Genomic DNA, 18,613 nt, shown 5'->3' with positions numbered 1-18,613 from the left:
AAAGCCTTTAGTGTAGTCAATGAAGCAGAAGTAGATGTTCTTCTGGGATTCTCTTGTTTTTTTCTATGATCCAACAGATGTTGGCTATTTGATCTCTGGTTCTTGATTTATCGACTGGGAATTGATTAGATACCGTTTATTCTGGTTTCCAATGGAGCTGCTGGCTTCCTGAGCTCCCTGGCAAGATTCTTGGAGAAGCCTCTGTGTGTTGCTGAGGGCAGAGCAGCTGATACCAGATACCCCGAGTTGGCATCCAGGAGTAACCTGGGAACGAGACTTTCTCTCTTAGGGGAGTGAGAATCCTAGTAACAGGGCTGTTGATGGATCTGTTCACTTGTTCATTGGTTCAATAAGTATTTAGTAGGCACGTGCTGTGTGCCAGACACTAGGGTAGGCACAGGGGATATGAGGAAACGAGATGCCACAGGTTCTCTGTGTGCAGGTTCTAGAGAGGAAGCTAGCAGACAAGGAAGTAAGTAAATATGCAACATTCTGCGTGATCAGTACTATGAAAAATGCAGTAAGAGGAAGGGATAGGTTGAAACTGATTTGAATGGGCAGGTGGATCTCCTGAGGAGAGACCTGAAGGTAGGGAGGGTTGTCTTAGGGTAACAGCTTTCTAGCAGAAGGACCCAGCAAGTGCAAAGGACCTGAATGCAAAGGAGCCCTGATTTGTGGGCAAAGGAGCGCCATGTGAGAGATGGGGCTGGGTGACCCACCTTCTCTGTCCACAAGGGTTGCAGTGGAAGGTCAAGGGCTTTGTGTGTCCACAACCTGGACTCTTGGGGGTCGCGAGCGTTTGGCTCTCCCACCAGTGTTGGCAGTTTGTCTTCCTGGCTGTATCATGAGCATTTGGCTTTCCCACCAGTGTTGGCAACTTGTCTTCCTGGCTGTATCATGAGGTGTGTCCATCCTCTCTCATTTCAGACTCAAAGGCAGTACACTGAGGCCACCAATGAGAGCAACCGAATCTTCCTGTATTGCGCCTTCCTGGACTTCAGGTACTGTCTGCGTGGGAGGGTCCCTGGGCGAGGAGGGGGCAGAGGAGGGGACGGAGGGAGTAGAGAGAAGAGTGAGGGAGATGGCCAGGATGTCCGTGCTCGATCACACACCCGACCAGATCATGATCTACTTTTATTTATTTATTTTTTTTGCTTCTTATATTCTCCTTTTCTTACTCCATTTGGATTTTTCTGTGTATTTTTGATACCATTTTTTATCTGCTATTGACTCCTGGTGTATACTTCCTTTTAACTTTTTTGTAAGGTTGCCCTAGAGGGCTTAGAATATATATCTTTAATTCATCTGTGTCTACCCGCCAATAATATTATACCACCTCACATGTACTCAGAGACAATACAACAATCGTTTCATAGCTGTTCTTGCCCATAATTAGTACTATTCTTATTATACATCGGAGAAGGCAATGGCACCCCACTCCAGTACTCTTGCCTGGAAAATCCATGGATGGAGGAGCCTGGTAGGCTGCAGTCCATGGGGTCGCTAAGAGTCGGACACGACTGAGTGACTTCACTTTCACTTTTCTCTTTCATGCATTGGAGAAGGAAATGGCAACCCACTCCAGTGTTCTTGCCTGGAGAATCCCAGGGACGGCGGAGCCTGGTGGGCTGCCGTTTATGGGCTCACACAGAGTCGGACACGACTGAAGTGACTTAGCATTAGCATTATTATACATTTTATCTTTACAGATGTCATAAATGCACAGTATGTTGGGAGTATTGTTACTCTAGGTAATTAGTTGTCCTCTAAGGCAATTAAAATTAAGAAAGTGATAATTGTGGGGACTTCCTTGGTGGTCTAGGGGCTAAGACTCTGAGCTCCCAATGCAGGGGCTACAGGTTCAATCCCTGGTCAGAGAACTAGAGCCCAAATGCAGCAACTAAGACCCAGAGCAGTCAAATAAATAAATAAAAATAAATATTAAAAGCATAATAATTTCCCTTCATGTTTTCAATCTCCAGCTATTTTATCACTTTGTGTAGAACACACTTTCTGTCTGGTATGTTCCCATAACTCCTCTTGTAGTGCGAGTCTGCTGGCAGCAAGTCCCATTCTTATTTTTCTGAGAACGTGCACTTTTATTTTTGAAAGATGGTCTCACTGAGCTTAGAATTCTAGGCTATTTTTTTCCTAGCTTACACTTTAGCAAATGATAGCAGCAATATATTAAAGCATTATTCTTTTAAAAAATAAAACATTATTTAGAAAAGCACATGTCCTGTTGGACTTTGAGATCTTATCCTGATCTCCTTTCCTAGAGCCTGCAGTAACACAGAGGGCAGATTTTTGTGTGTATCTTTCAGTAACTTGTGCATGTCTTATATTTACATTCCCAGGAAACATATGGTTGTTTAGTTTCATGTTTCTTGCATTATTCCACCATCCTTTCTTGTGTGTGTTCTGCCCACATCTACAGAATACGCATAATATGAAGCATTTTCATATTTATATATACACATTCCATTTATGCATGTGGGTGAATGGTTTTCTGCTCAGATGCCAACTTCCTCGGTCACAGGGTGAGACGCATATTTTCCTGTTATTTGACATCGCTTGGCCTGGCTTCCATGGCAGATTTATTGACGCACAGACTGGGGAGCGAGGCTTCTTGTTTACACGGGCTCCCTGGGATGCAGCTCTTTATGCAGGCAGAGGTGACACCACACGGGGCTCAGGTCCCCTGGCTAATGAAGACATCGTCATGCCTTCGTGGCTCCGTTCGGGAAAACGTGACTTTCATGGTTGGTTTTTAATTCATCGTCACTCTTGGCGTCTGTGCAAGGTGCACTTTCCACCCCTGTGATCGCGCTCCCCAAATTCTGTGCCTTCTAGTTTTCCGGTCACCCTCTAATTCAAGTATGGCATTCATATATTCAGTAGACAGAGGTCGCATACAGCCCAGCAGCGAGTGTCTCAAGGAACGGAAGCCAGTTAGCCCTAACAGGTGGCATGGTGGGGGAGTTCCTGCCCATCTCTAAGGCCCTTTTATTCTGATCTCATTGGGGGGTGGCAGCCCTAAACTGATCGGTTCCAGTGGTCCTGGCTGTGCTGTCTGGTCTCTGCTAAATGCCCCCACCTCGCTTGTCATGAACCTCGCCTCCAAAGCCCCTGTTCCCATGTCATCAGGCTCAGCACCACCCTGAGTCCCTGCCCGATGACCCCTTCAACCCCACCCACCCTTAAGTTGCGTGCTGCCCAAGGCTCACCCAGAGTTACGATCACAGCATCCTCATAGGGACACCATCTGCCTCAGGGATGAAAATAAAGATGCCGCCCGTGTGTGTTTCGTTCACTGGGCGTGAGCAGGAGCAGGCAGGACTGTCTTTATACGCCACCCTCTGGGACGGCTGCATTCCTCATCCACGGCTGATGTTGTCATGAAAACTGAACATAAAGCAAAGCGGAACTAGAGCTTTTAAACTGCTTCAGCTTTATAAAACCTTTCCCCAAGGGCCCCTGCCTTTGGCCAAAGCAAAGATTTGTCTTTGCTGATCACTCAGAGTTGCAGTTTCTGGGAAGAACCATTTAAACATCTCTCTTCTTTTTTTTTTTTTTTTTTGGATTTGGAAATATACAGCGGTACAGAGAGGAAAATTGTAATTGCTGATATTCTCACCACAAGAATGAACCCCAGTTAGCATTTGAGCACCCTTGCTTCAAGTAATTTTTGTCTTGGTTTGTACTTGAAGACATGATGCAGGTAATATGTCAAAACGTGATTGTTTAAAGAATTAGAACATTATAAAGAAAAGCAAACACGTAAAAGATGTTTACATCTTATCCTAGTCTTTTGCTCTCTCTGTGGGGAGTTTTCTGAATAACTTATGTATAGTGTGTAGTTATATTCGTAGAAAATATTTGATCTTTTGCGTCATGCCCTTGTTTCATTATTATGCATTCAACATTGGATGTTATGTTTGTGTGTTTTGTCCGTATGAATACATGTTGCTTTTTACTAGTGTTCATGCCTTATCCAGGTCCCTGAGGTAGACATTAGTGTGAAAGTGTTAGTCGCTCAATTGTGTCCAACTCTTTGCAACCCCATGGACTGTAGCCTGCCAGGCCTCTCTGTCCATGGGATTCTCCAGGCAAGATTACTGGATTGGGTAGCCATTCCCTTCTCCAGGGGATCTTCCTGACCCAGGGATCAAACCCGAGTCTCTTGCATCGCAGGCAGATTCTTTACTGTCTGAGCCACCAGGGAGGTGGACATTAGGTAACTTTAAAGTGTTCTCTAACATCACCCGTCATTCAGGAAACATCCCAGATGTGTCCCTGTGCACATAGCTCAGCATTCTCTAGCTGGGGTTGCTGGGTTGCAGGACCTACACACTCCATTTTTATGAAATTTTTGCTGAAGTATAGTTGATTTACAATGTTGTGTTAATTTATTCTGTACAGCAAAGTGACTCAGTTATATATACATATCCATTCTGTTTCATATTCTTTTCCATTATGGTTCATCACAGGATATTGAATATAGTTCCCTGTGCTATATGGTAGGACTGTGTTTACCCATTTTATGCATAATAGTTTGCATCTGCTAGTCCCAAACCCCCAGCCCTTCCCTCCGCTTCCCCTCCCCCTTGGCAACCACAAGTCTGTGCTTTGTGTCTGTGAGTCCTTTTTGTTTCTTAGATATGTTAATTTGTATCATATTTTAGATTCCACATGTAAGTGATACATGGTATTTGTCTTTCTCTTTCTGACTTATTTAGTGTGGTCATCTCTAGGCTCATCCATGTTGCTGCAAATGGCATTATTTCATTCTTTTTCATGGCTGAGTAATATTCCACTGTATACATGTACCATGTCTTCTTTATCCATTCATCTGTCAGTGGACATCTAGGCTGCTTCCATGTCTTGGTTATTGTAACTAGTGCTGCTGTGCATATTGGGGTGCACGTATCTTTTCAAATTAGAGTTTTGTTTGAGTACATGCCCAACAAAGGAAACCATAAGCAAAAAGAAAAGACAACCACAGAACAGGAGAAAGTATTTGCAAATGCTGTGACCGACAAGGGGTTAATTTCCAAAATATACAGACTGTCCATACCACTCAGTAACAGAAACAAAGACACTCGATCGAAAAATGGCTCAAGACCTGCATAGACATTTCTCCAAAGAAGACCTTCAGGTGGCCAAGAGACACTTCATGTTTATTGGACCTCAGACCAGGTGTTTTCCAAAGTGATTGTGCTAACATGGCTACACAGCTTCCCCCTCCCAGAAGGAAACAGGTGCTTGTTCCCTTGTGGCCCGATCAACAAGACTCATCAGCCTGTTGAGTGAGAACAGTTTCTCAGCCCCTGGGGCAAGGCTGGGCGGTTGCTTCCCGCTGACCTTTCCGTCTGTGTCCTCAGCTCCGGAGAAGGCATCTGGTCGAACCAGGGCTGTGCGCTCACGGAAGGGAACCTCAGCTACTCCGTCTGCCGCTGCACGCACCTCACCAACTTTGCTATCCTGATGCAGGTGGTCCCGCTGGAGGTAAGCGCCAGACGGGGAGGGGCTCCTGGGCTGCGAGGAGGCGCCCTTTCTCCATCAGCCGACAGTGGAGGCAGGGTGCAGGTCTTCGTCATCAGTGCCTAGGGGTTTCGGTTGCAGCAGGGCAGATGGGAAGGGAAGCCCAGTGGTTGGGGACATCTGTGAAGCTCCAGTTCTTTGGTGAAACCCCCTTTGCTCTAGGTTTCCTTGGGCAGCATCTGTGCAGACCCTGGGTCCCTCTCAGGGATTCATGTGCAGCCTGGGAGGTGGTCATTGCAGCATTTTCTGCCTTTGGATCACTGGGTGTTGAAACCCTTCCTGTGCCATGGGATCCAGCAGAGCATGGTCCTCGACTATAAGCAGTGTGCCTGGATGTCCAGAGAAGGTGTTGCCAGTGGTGACATGCAGGAGCATGTATGTCCAGGGTGGCCACACCATGTTCTCTGAGCATTTCTGCCATGACATGGGAAACCTTGGGCTTCGGACCTGTTTCTAAGGGACCTGACTTCCAGCTCCAGTAGGAGTGAGTCCTGAGGTGGGGAAGGGGATTCCCAGCTGACTCCTGGGTCCTCCTCTCCAAAGAGGGCCAAGATGTCTACCCTCACGTTAAGGATGGGAGAGGCCCCTCCTGGCTGGGTTTCTCTGCTTCAGAATATTTCATCTTTATTACCTGTTTGGCTTGGTCAGCATTAAGGACTGGAGATTAATTTCTTTGGTTCAAGGCAAGCATAGCTTTTAACAGGAGAGAAAAATGGCCTTTAAAAATGCAGATGCCCTAAGTATAGCCCAATAACAAAATTGGAAATTGACATTGGTACAACCCATAGAGTTTATTCAGACTTCTCTAGTTCTCTATATGGCAGTCTTATCGTGTGTAGTTTCGTGTACCTGTCCAACCAAAATATAGAATTGTTCCATCAACAAAGGCTCCCTTGGGCAACCCCTCTAATTTCCCCATCTTCCATCCCAAACCCCTGGCAACCACTAATCTATTCTCTGTCTCGAATTTTGTTACTTCAAGAATGCTATATAAATGGAATAAGACAATATATAGCAGATTGACTTCTTTGCTCTGCATAATACACTTGGAGTCCATTCCAATTGTATCAGTAGTTCATTTTTCAAAATTGCTGAGTAGAGTGAACTGATTCCATGGTATAAATGTACCACAGTTTATTTAACCATTCACCTAGTTTGCTGACTGCTTTTTATCATGAAAGGGTACTAAATTTTGTCAAATACTTTTTCAGCATCAACTGAAAACATGTGGCTTTTCGCCCCTTAATTCTGTTAATGTAGACAGTTTTTTTTTTTCTCACAATATTGATAGTTCTTTATTCAGTCCAACTACAAGTCCTTTGTTGAATAAGTGATTTACAAATATTTTCTCCCCAACTAATTTTTTGTTATTGTTGCTATCCTTTTTGCTGCTTGCCTTTTTTTTTTTTTTGAGGTAACATTGGTTTATAACATTATATGTTTCATGTGCAACATTATTTTTCTACTTCTGTATACATTACATTAACAAAGTGGTAAAAGCAATTCAATTTCTCTGAGAAAGAATAGTCTTTTCAACAAATGTTGTGGGAGCATCCATAGACAAAAGGATGTATGTTCCTATACAAAAGAATGAACCTCAACCAAACTTTCCAGTTTATACAAACATTAATTTGAAAGAGACCACAGACAAGTATAAAATGTGAAACTATAGAACTTTTAGAAAAAAAAAATAGAGATCTTTAGGACCTAGACCTGGTTGAAGAGTTCTTAGATTTAATTCCAAAAAAAGGGAAGAATTGATGAATTAGACCTCAGCATAATTAAAAACGTCTCCTTTTTGAAAGACTCTGTTAAGAAGATACAGAGATTTTGAAGTAAAAATGAAGGGCCTTGATAATCATGGATAGTTTTGCAAAAACAGGAGTCTTCAGCCTGGCCTTCCAGATACCTTAAAGTATGTCAGAGCTTAAAATCTACTAAAAAATATTATCTCAGGACTTCCCTGGTGGTACAGTGGATAAGAGTCTGCTTGCCAATGCAGGAGGCACAGGTTTGATCCCTGGTCCATATGTCTGATCCCTGGGAAGATGCCACATGCTGCAGAGCGACTCAGCCTGTGGGCCACAACTACTGCGCCTGTGCTCTAGCGCCAGGGAGCCACAAATACGAGCCGGCGTGCACCAACTGCTGACGCAGGCTGTCCGGATCCCACGGTCCATAACGAGGGAAGGCAGCTCAGTGAGAAGCGCACTTGCCGCAACTAGAGGAAGCGCTTGAGCAGCAACAAAGCCCCACTGCAACCAAAAGTAATACAATTAATTAATAAAAAGAATATTATCTCAAACTGCCTCTCCCTACCTACCCTCCCCCCATTTCCGTCCCCCACACTTGTGTTTATATAAGAACAAGACAGATGTTAGGTGGGCCAAACCTTAGACTTACTAAAAGTATTTCTTGCCCTGTGATAGAGCAATTCTACAGACAGGAATGAAGAAATGACAAAAGTTATGTGCAGAAGTGTTCGTAGCTTCTTTACTTATAACTCAGATCTGGAAATCATCCAAATGTCCACCAACTCTATACTAGATAAAATCTTATATAGTCATAGATGGAATAATTACAACAATGATAATGATATGGCATGAACTTTGTGTCCCCCTAAAACTCACACATTGGAATCCTAATACTTAATGTGATGGTCATGAACAGGATTAGTCCCCTTATGAAAGACACCCAAGAAAGCTCTTTTGCCCCCTTCCACCATGTGAGAACACAGAGAGAACTTGGCAGTCCAGTCTGTGGGCCCTCACCAGAACCTGACTGTGTTGGCACTCTGATCTCAGACTTCCAGCCTCCAGAACTGTGAGAAATAAATTTCTGCTGTTGACAAGGCAAAACGAAAATGCAAATGCCCTGCATGGGATTCTCTGAGCCACAATGGGTCCCTGTGCGTGATGGCTTCCTTGGCTTCTTAGGGCCCCAAAGGAAATTGAGTTTTACTGGTGGGGGCGGGAGAGCAGCGAGGTGATGGGATGCCTCCTGGGATCTCCTAAGAAGCAGAGCAGGCCAGGCACCTAGAGACAAGTTTGGTTTCATCCCATACTGTGTTTTGGAAATTGAAAAATTTTATTTATGACTCTGAATTTCTGGCTCCTTTTGAAGATTTTGGGTGATGCTGGGACAGAGTTCTCAGAATAGTGAGGCAAGAGCTGGGTAGGGACCTCTTCTTCCTCCTTCGTCAGCAGAGCTGAACCCTGCTGGGAAGTGAGATGCCAGCACTGGGTGAGTCTCTTTGGCCATATGACCTTCCCTGGGAGGCACTCCGGCAAATCCACCTCCAGTTAACAGGGACCCATTCTCTCGGGGCACATCCATTCTTGGGTCTGTCTGTTTATGAACAGACTCTATTCTCCTGAGGTTTTGTAGTCCAAGTGCTGCATATATTGGGTGTCAGCAAATATTTGATAAGCCCACGATTGTATCAGTTTTGTTAGGGAAGGAGAGATTTCTATAGCAACACCCAGGCTGCAAGCGGTGTTTACCTAAGGATCGAAATCTCATCCACCATCATTCGACAAATACCCATCAGGGACCTAAGGTGTCAGGCCTGGAGTTTCATTTGTAAACAAGAAAAGCCGTGTGTTTCTGCTTTGGAGTAGTTTATATTCTAGTGGGAAAGACAGATCATAAACAAATTAGCAACTAAATAGGTAATTTCAAAGAGCAATAAGTTTAGGAAGACCCTTGGGGAGAAGGATGGAAGAGATGGCAGGCGGGGAGGAGGGAGGTGGTGGGGAGGAGGCAGGTGTCTCTGAGGAAGTGACAATTGAATGGCCAGAAGAGGCTCATCTCTAGAAGGCCTGGGAGAGGAATATTCCGGGTTAAGAACCAGCAAGTGCAGAGGACAGGAGGCATGAATAGATGAGGTTGGTGTATATGGAGGGAGGGCAGTGAGCATGGGGATCTTTCTGTTTGCAAAGCACATCATGGGTTTTCCAAGCAGACTGTGAATTACTTACGGAGACTCCAGAGAGGACTTCCAGCGGACGTGGGGGGGCCAGACACCCCCTACACAGTCCATGCGTGTACATGCCCAATGCTGTCTATCTGGACAGACGACCCCCTTTGGTCTTGTGATGAAGCATCAAGTGAGAGTTGGGTAAGCACACTTTTCAGCAACCCCATCAGACAGAGTCACCAAGAGCCTCTGGGTTTTGCCTGGGAATCCTGATGATGCATGAAATGAAGCCCAGGTCTGACGTGTCTGGGTCCTTTGGGTAGTGAGTTTTTAGAGGTTCAGAGCAGATGGTTCTATCATAGGCCTGAGGGGCATGAGCCCACCTCTCCGCCCAGCACCCTTCGTGGTGAGTCTTTGTCCAGGCAGGTATGAGCCCCAAACATTCCCAGTGGGAATGTTTTTTTAAAGGTGTGACATTTAGGAATGAGTTGATCGGTGCTCCTCCCTTTCCGTTTCCATCCTTCCCGTGTGTTCAGTCAAAACCCTTTCTCTTGTTGACCTGCAGTTCTTTGATCCTAAATCAGGGAGCATGCTGGGTTGGGAACCAATGGTAGCTGGGGAGACCAGCCGGGGGCAACTGCTAGTGATTTAAAGAAAAATGAAATAAGACAGCAAGAGTGCCTTGAAGTGGAGAGGGTAAGTCCCTATTTGCAGGACCCAAGCATCAGCTACTTTGACTGCAAGAGGGGGACCCATTCTAGCCGTCCATCCACTTGGCTCCTTTCTCTGCCTCCCTTGCTTGTCCTGGTCCACAGGTTCTGCTCCCACTCGTGTCTCTTAGCACCTCAGGCTCCAGAAATGAGGAGCACGGCCTCCAAGAGGCTCAGTCCTCCCCTCTGTCCTCCACACCGGCCCCTTTGTCCTCCCTCCTGCCAGGGCCTTGGCCCTCATGGCTCACTCAGCGTCCCTCTGGTGTCATGGGGAAGATCCAGCCACTCTCTTTAGTCCCTGGAAGAGGCACTGTGCTGCCTCGACGGGGAACCTATGTGGTCCTGTGGCCAAGCCCCCTTCCTTGACAAGTGGAGAAAGTGAGGCCCAGAGGGCGGGGTGGCCCGGCCTGTCGTCCATCCATTCATCAGTGAATTGCTGAGTTCCAAGTGACCCCTAGGTTTTGCCTTATTCTGGAAAGTTCAGTGCTCAAGATCTTGAGTGGGGATGGAGACACAGCATGTGAAGGCAGTCATGGTAGGGTAAGGTGGGAAGACAGAGGTGTCCCCGCAGGGCCTCCTGAGCTGGGGGTGATGGGTAGACACCCCAGGGGAGTGAGGGAAGAACCATGCAGACGTGAGAGAAGGGAGCAGCAGATGCAAAGGCTTGAGCAGAAGTGGCCAGGGGCTGGTGCAGCTCCCAGGAAAGGTGCCGGGGACTTCAGACCTGAATGTCTGGGGGGCTGAGAGTGGTGCGAGTGGGGGCCATCATGGAGGGTGGGGGCAAGGTGAATTGAGACCCCTCACCCAGCTGACCGGGCAGCCACTGCGGATGCAGATGCTGCTGCCCCTTCTTTAATTGAGTAAAACTGGAGATTAGTTTTGTGCAAAATCTCTCGATTGTTTAGATGTGTCGTTAATTATCCTTTCTAGGCCACGTGTCAGAGGTGTATCCGTGGCCTGGCCCAGTCCGATGCCCACAGACCAGCAGCCTGAACTGCGCGTGCTCAGGGACCACTGGGTCTTGTGAAGATGCTGACCTAGGCTCCACAGGTCCGGATGGGGCCTGAGTAGTGCTCAGGCTGTACTGGCTCCAGACCGCTCTCTGAATAGACCCTGGGTACAGCCATCTCCTCTGTAAAAGTCAGGTCAAGCTTGTGCTCACGTCCTGTGAAAATGGCCAGGCCAATCATTACAGATAAGAAGGGCGGATTAGGGTTAGTCTGATTCCAAGTGTGTGCTCACTAGAGACGGATGATCTTGGGTGATCTTGGTTGGGGTCTGAAAGGAGGGAGTCGGACAGATCCCCGCCAGGAAGTTAGGTGCAGAGGAAGCTAGTGAGACTGCCTTTGGGGAGAGGAGTTCCAGGGACACAAGAAACAAAGAAGACAGTGAGCCGCAGGCAGGGCAGACCCAGAGTCAGCAGGGCTAGTGTTCTGCCCACAGCGGGGTCTTCAGGGTGCTCCCCTGACAAGGGCAGTTCTGGAGTCCTTGGAGGCAACTGTGGTCCAAGGGTGGGTCACAGAGCTGGGTGCCGGCTGATGACAGTTAAGACAGGACTGCTTGGGGTCTGTTGCCTCCTTCGGGCCTTGCCATGTGGGTGGGGGGTGGGGGACTGTCACCATCACCATCACAGATGAGGGCTTGGGGACTTGCCTGAGGTCACCTGGGGACAGAGTCTAGAACTGAGCTCTGCTCTCCAACCCCAAAGCTTAGGCTGGTGGCCATGCCCATGGATGGCCCACAAGCAGAGCTTCCTCCTCTGCATCCTTTACATGGGTGTGTGTGTGCTAAGTCACTTCAGTCATGTCGGACTATGCGATCCCATGGGCTGTGGCCCACCAGTCTCCTCTGTCCATGGGATTCTCCAGGCAAGAATACTGGAGTGGGCTGCCATGCCCTCCTCCAGGGGATCTTCCCCAGCCAGGGATTGAACCCGCATCTCTTGTATCTCCTGCATTGGGAGGCAGAGTCTTTACCACTAGCGCCACCTGGGAAACCCTGATCCTTAAAATACCAAGGACTAAATCTGATTTCCTGTATGATGTGGGTAGGTCTGCAGAGCAGTGGGAACGGGCAGGGGCTCCCAACACTCAGCAGGAAGTTGTGTTTGTGCCTGTGGGTGGGAGAGGATGGAAGGGAGGAGCTCGGTCCAGGAAACTAAGAAACCGGGGTCACAGAGCATCTGTGATTACAGATCCATCCCTACTCAGCGGCGATGCCAGATTTAGACAGCCTGTGGGTGTCTTCATGGAAGCAAATCATATCTACTCATTGCCAGGAAAGGTCGATTTGAAAATGGTTTAAAATTATCCATGCTAAAAATGAACATTTTCATGAACATTTAAAAAAAAACAAGGCAGTTATCACAAGTAGATGCCAGATCCGTGGTGCTTTTGGAGAATTAGTAAAAACAGCACAGATGCTTTTATTTTCCTGATGTTGAGGCTGAATCTTCCTAAGCTCTGCCTCCTGGCCCAGGTCTCAGGGTCTTGGACAGGTTCTCTCCTCTGAGCTTACATCCACCTGTCAGCCCTTCTCTCTGTCTGTCTCTCCTGGCTCCTCTCCCACCCAGCTTCCTCCTTGGTGGTTGGCTCTTGGAAGACCTTTCCTCCCAGAGTGAGTCAAATAAGAGTCAAGAGAGACTGGGCTGAACCCCGGCCTGTGTGATACATTCCCACTGATGCACTTGTGTGGAATGATCCCAAATGAGTGAGTAACGATTCACAGCTTGGAGAAGCAGTTGCTAAAGACCGAGAGCATATCATTGAGGGCTCTTCCTGACTCCCAGTGCCATGTGGCTGAACAAGTGCGTGGATGAGGGAGTCAGTTCCACCCGGGAGAGGAGCTTAGGGAAACACAGAGTGTTCTTGCTGGACACTGGAATGCTGAGTGCATGTGGGGTTAGTCTGTAACCCTGATTCCCAGGCACAGGGACTGCAGGTGCACAGATGCTAGAACCTCCCTCATCTCCAAGGATTGACCAGCAGGGGGCACCGGGGACCGAGGAACAGAGGCTCCCACTGTCGGGCTGCTCAGGTGGGCTGGTCCAGGCAGGATCCGGGGATAGGGGCAGGTGGGTTTCTTGTTGAAGCGACGGTAACCGCAGTGTCAGACTTATGCATGGAATTTATAGGCAGGGAAATCAGAACAGGCAGAATTTGGAGGAGGTGAGAACAGAGAGACTCTGGAACAAAGGCTGAAGGTATCTCTTGCCTTAGGGGGAATTCAGTCCTTCCTGTGTCTGGGATCCCCACCCGAGGCTTGCATTTCAGAGCACAGGCTTGCTGTCTAATGTGGGAAAGCTGTGCTATGACAGACAGTCATGGTGATGGCTGAACCTGGTAATGCCCAAGGTGAGGTGGTGGTGAGCACAGCCCAGAACCGGCAGGAGCACTGGAGGCCCACGCAGCACAGCTCAGACTTTCTCCAGGGTGCTGGCCCCTGGCTCCCTCGTGGGCTCTTTCAGAGCAGCCTGAGTGTGGGCATCTATCCTGGTGGGGGCAGGAGCTCTGTGCCAGGACAGGTGCCCCTGGGAGAGCTGGACCCCAGGGGCCCCCTCATGTTCCCATCAGCCAGGTAGCCTGGGGAAGGAGCAGTTCCCTAAGACAGGGTCACAGCCTGTGGTCTGCAGGCTGACTTGGCCCGTAGACCTGTTTTGGTTAGCCCTTTTGTCCGTGAAAGTGTTAGTTGCTCAGTCACGTCCAACTCTTTGCCATCCCATGGAATGTGGCCCGCCAGGCTCCTCTGTCCATGGGGTTATCCAAGCAAGAATACTAGAGTGGGTTGCCATTCCCTTCTCCAAGGGATCTTCCTGACTCAGGGATCGAACCCAGGTCTGTTGCATTGCAGGCAGATTCTTTACTGTCTGAGCCATCAGGGAAGCCCCCCATTTGTCAATATTTCTTTTTTTAAAAAATTATTTTATTGATGTATAGTTGATTTACAATATTGTATTAATTTCTACTGTACAACAAAGTGACTCAGTTATGCATATATACCTATTTGCTTTCATTATGGTTTATCACAGAATAGTGAATATATTTCCCTGTGCGATACAGTGGCCCTTGTTGTTTATCCATCCTGTATATAACTGTTTGATCTGCTAACCCCAAACTTGCAGTCCTTCCCTCCCCCAGCTCCCTTCTCCCTTGGCAACCACAAATCTATTCTCTATGTCTGTGAGTCTGTTTCTGTTGCATAGATAAGTTCTTTTGTATCATATTTTAGGTTCCTCATATAAGTGATATCACATGATATTTGTCTTTGTCTGAAAGACCCTGATGCTGGGAAAGATTGAGGGCAGGAGGAGAAGGGGATGACAGAGGATGAGATGGTTGGATGGCTCAACAGACGTGAGTTTGGGTGAACTCCGGGAGTTGGTGATGGACAGGCAGGCCTGGCATGCTGCGGTTCACAGGGTCGCAAAGAGTTGGACACAACTGAGTGAACTGAGCTGAACTGATTTGTCTTGGCTGTTGGAAATAGCGCTGCAGTGAACTTAGGGGTGCATGTACCTTTTTGAATTATAGTTTTCTCCAGATATATGCCCAAGAGTGGGATCACTAGATCGTATGGTAGCTCTATTTTTTGTGTTTTGAGTAATCTTCATACTGTTCTTCATAATGGCTCTACCAATTTACATTCCCAAAAACACTGTAGGAGGGTTCCTTTTTCTCCACATCCTCTCCAGCATTTGTTATTTGTAGACTTTTTAATGATGGCCTTTTTGTCATTTGTCGATACTTCAAAATTCAGCTGTTATCTAAAATTTTGGATTTCTGGTTTTCTTTTTTAAAAAAAGGAAAAAAAGATCTGACCATAGAGAGCTTCCACTCCTGAGCAAGCAGCCATGGCCCCTGCAGGCAGGGGTCTGCACTGCAGTTCTCCACAGCCCCCACCACTCCCTATTGCCTTCCTCACGAGGGGCCATTCATCATCATGTTCGCATTGTGTTTTTAGGAAGGCAGCAAAATGCTGCTTATTCTTTTCTAGGGAAGAGAAATGACATATCCACTAAGAGGAACTTTGGGAAAAGAAATGCAGATAAAGATGTTTCTTTTTGGAAGAATAGTCTTGCTTGTTTATTATGTATGCAAGCTCCCAGATGGCCTCATGAATTTATATAAGCTGCCTCTCTGAGGGCAATGGTGTTTGTGGTCTCTGACTCAGAGGAGTCCATGTCCTGAAGCAAACTCCAGGTTTTTCTGGGCATTTCTAAATCTAGCCACTGGTGGGAAAGGAAGGCCATGGCTGGGGCACACCACGCCTTCCTGAGCCTGGAGCTGCAGTGGTGGGGGGGGCACCTGCTTTCACCAGAGCCCCTCCCCCGACCTCTCAGGGCCCATGTCCACTCGGGGCCAGTGGTTAGAGGATCGCCTGGGCTGCAGCCACCTGAGGCTATGCCCCCAGCTCTGGCTGCCAGGGAGGGCACAGGGTGGGTGTGGGGTGGAACCTAATTACAAGGCAGCCCTGGGGCTAGTGAACTGGCCCCTCTCTGAGCTGTATTTGTGGTCCTGGTGGGTGTATCAGAGACAGACTGGGCCAGGATTTAGTTGGTGCTGGCAGAGGGCTCAGTTCACCATCAGGATGATGTCTCCAAGGGTGCACATCACTTACTCTGATGAGTACCTACTGTGTACAGCTCTATCCCTAAGCAGTGGCCCCATTCTGTCTCTTGGTCAGTTGAATGCTTGGTCCATCCCCTAACACTCTGCATGGCTTTGGGCAAGTGCCTTCTCTGAACCTCAGCTTACCTGCCTGTGACATGAGTGGGGACCCTCTCCTTGTGGAGTTGTAGTAGGGAGTCAGATGCATCTCAGCCCTGAGAACTGAACTCCAAGCACCCAGTTGTTAGTACTGAGTTAGAGCACCCAGCCCAAGTACTGAGCTCCAAGCACTGAGTCATGAGTACTGAGCTATGAACACCCAGCCCCAGGCACTCAGGCTGACCGAGACTGCAGTGATGTCAGCAGCGGCACCCACCTGGGATGTGGCCAGTGGAGCCATGTCAGACAGGAGTAGGCAGGGGACTGGGGTCCCCTGAGCCTGGGGACCCCAGACCTCCCTACATGGCAGTGTCAGAGCATGTGTCCCAGCGTCGTCCTTCTCCTTTCATTCTTTGAAAGGACAGTAGGGTCCTGTGCTCTGGGCAGAGTCGGGACTACTATTTCCCTGTTAATGGGAGTCCTGTGGGAGGAGGGAGCTGAAAAGTCTCTTGTTTTGCCCTTTTCTCTCCCAGGGTGTAATGCCTCACCCTGTGGGTTTCCACAGAAGGGGGCTGTCCTAAATGCCTTTCTCTTATGGATCCAGAAAGTCTCCCTACATCACTCCTCAGTTCCCTGGTCTGTTATGTAGCAAAAGGGGGAGCTGACAGGCTCCCACTGGGTCCTGGCTCGTCCTCTGGGCTCTGACTTGCACACCTGCCCTCTGTGCGTGTGTGTTATTTGCTCGGTTGTGTCCGAGTCTTTGAAACCCCATGAACTGTAGCCCACCAGGCTCCTCTGTTCTTGGGATTCTCTGGGCAAGAATACTGGAGTGGATCGCCATTCCCTTCTCTGGGGCATCTTCCAAACCGAGGATCGAACCCAGGTCTCCTGCATTGCAGGCAGATTCTTGACCATCTGCACCACCAGGGAAGCCCACCTGCTCTCTCCCTTTTGCTGATTCACCAGCCAAGGCCTTCAGGCTGTGTGTGGACCAGGAACTTCCTCTTCTGACCCTGCACCTCCATGGAGCCTGAGAGCCTGTGATGGTGCTGAGCTGGGCACTGGGGACTGCAGAGAGTGCCTCCCTTCTCCCTCCTCCCTTCCCCCTCCCCTGCCTCTCCCATCTCTCTCCCTTCTCGTCCTCTCCCCCTCCCATTTCTCTCCCTCCTGCCTCCCTCCAGGGCTCCCAGGGCCCTTTCCTTGCTGCCTCTCTGGTGGGCACGTTGGCTGAGCTCTGGGGCTGGGCCACTGCCTGTCATCCTTCTCTCCCCGCTAGAACCCCAGGCATGCAGGCACTGGGCCCACCTGGGAAAGAGTTGCAGGAGGAGGAATCAGATGTTTGGGGAGCTCAGCTTGTCCATGAACCTGACCCTGCTGTCCTAGGGACAGTGCCTTGCTGTGGGCTCAGCATCCCCTCCTGGCAAATTTAATTATCCTCCTGTCCTTCAACCAGACCCAGGCTACTACCTTAGAGGAAAAGCAGCTATTGCTTTATTTATCCTAGACTCTTCTGAGAAACCTCTGCTCAGGGGGAGCTGACGGTGGGATCCCAAGGGCTCCTGTCTCTGAACCCCCTTCAGGAGGGAGAGCTTGCTTCCTGCGGGGAAGGCGGTGAGGGTAGCTGCCAGGAGGGAGGATGCAGGGGTGGAGTCAGGGTGGAGCCAGGGGCATCTCCATCTGGAGGTAAAAAGACTGCTGTGCAGCCCACCTGCCAGAAGGAGGCCAACAGGAGGGAGAGACAGAACGCAGGGCAGAGAGCCCAAGGGTTCTGTAGCCATTCAAGGTGGTTAGCTCTGGGCTGGAGGACTGAGCTGGGGACTGAAGTGCATTCTGACCCAGATTGGGTGCACTCTGCATTTTTTGTCATAAACATGATGGATCACCACATGGTGATGGGAAAGGGGACCCTCTTGGAGAAGTTACCTCCCCCCATGTCAGGGGTGAGGGGCCCTGCAGGAGCCCGAGGGCTCCTTGCAGGACTGAGACAACGCCAGGGCCAATTTCTCAGGCTATGCTTGCTGTAAAGATGCTGCGCTACTTGGGAAAATGCAGTAAATAACACAGAAGGTGGAGCTGAACACGTGGGCCCCATCCCTTCTCGTGTCTCCCAGCCCCCTGCCCAGAGCAGGGCTGACTCTCTCACCTCAGAGACAGTCTCCGTGTCACCCTCTGCTCCTTAAACACAGAGTTGTGTGCTGTAAAAACCATTCTGTGCTTTTGAGAGACGTATCAGTACATCCTGGCGACTGCTTCATCTCTGTCTACGCGGACCTGCCTCATTCATTTTCACCACTGGGTACCCCCCTTCCCCCACCCTCAACCCCGGGATTTCTCTAAGCCTCTGTGGATCCATGTCAGGTGACAACAGTCTTTGGCTGCTGCAAACAATAAATATCTGTGAGCAGACACCCTTCCCGTCACTGCAAGTGCGTCTGTAGGACAAATCACCGCAGTAGACTTGCTGGGTAGAACAGCCCAAGGTTTGAACTTCTCGTAGCTAGGTGCTTGAAGCCACCATTTATGGGGAGGTCTGCTCCAGCCCTGCCTCTGTGCAGAGAGTGTTGGGGTGGCTGGTGTGTTGGCTCCATGTCACCCCATCGTCCATATGCCTCCCACAACAGTTGCTCTGTGTGCTTTGCAATCTCCGTCTTGAGTTCCCCCTGATCCTCACCCCCACGTATAAAGCCGAGTTCCCCCTGATCCCCACCCCCACGTGTAAAGCCGGATATCACACA

General features: G+C 48.9%; 1 protein-coding gene across 3 annotated transcripts in view; it reads left to right on the top strand.

Moving 5' to 3' along the window:
* The window catches only part of ADGRD1 (adhesion G protein-coupled receptor D1), a 176,729-nt gene that overhangs the window by 116,076 nt on the left and 42,040 nt on the right, over window positions 1-18,613 (top strand). For all 3 annotated transcript variants that reach the window (XM_070769337.1, XM_019977882.2, XM_070769338.1), the window contains 2 exons: window positions 928-1,001; window positions 5,385-5,508. In XM_070769337.1, the coding sequence (XP_070625438.1) occupies window positions 928-1,001; window positions 5,385-5,508 (198 nt within the window). The remainder of the gene's footprint in view (window positions 1-927; window positions 1,002-5,384; window positions 5,509-18,613) is intronic.

Source organism: Bos indicus, chromosome 17 (genome assembly GCF_029378745.1).
Source record: "Bos indicus isolate NIAB-ARS_2022 breed Sahiwal x Tharparkar chromosome 17, NIAB-ARS_B.indTharparkar_mat_pri_1.0, whole genome shotgun sequence".
In the NCBI taxonomy this organism is placed as follows: domain Eukaryota; kingdom Metazoa; phylum Chordata; class Mammalia; order Artiodactyla; family Bovidae; genus Bos; species Bos indicus.
Note: the sequence above shows the minus strand (reverse complement) of the source record. Positions and strands in the feature narration are given on the sequence as shown.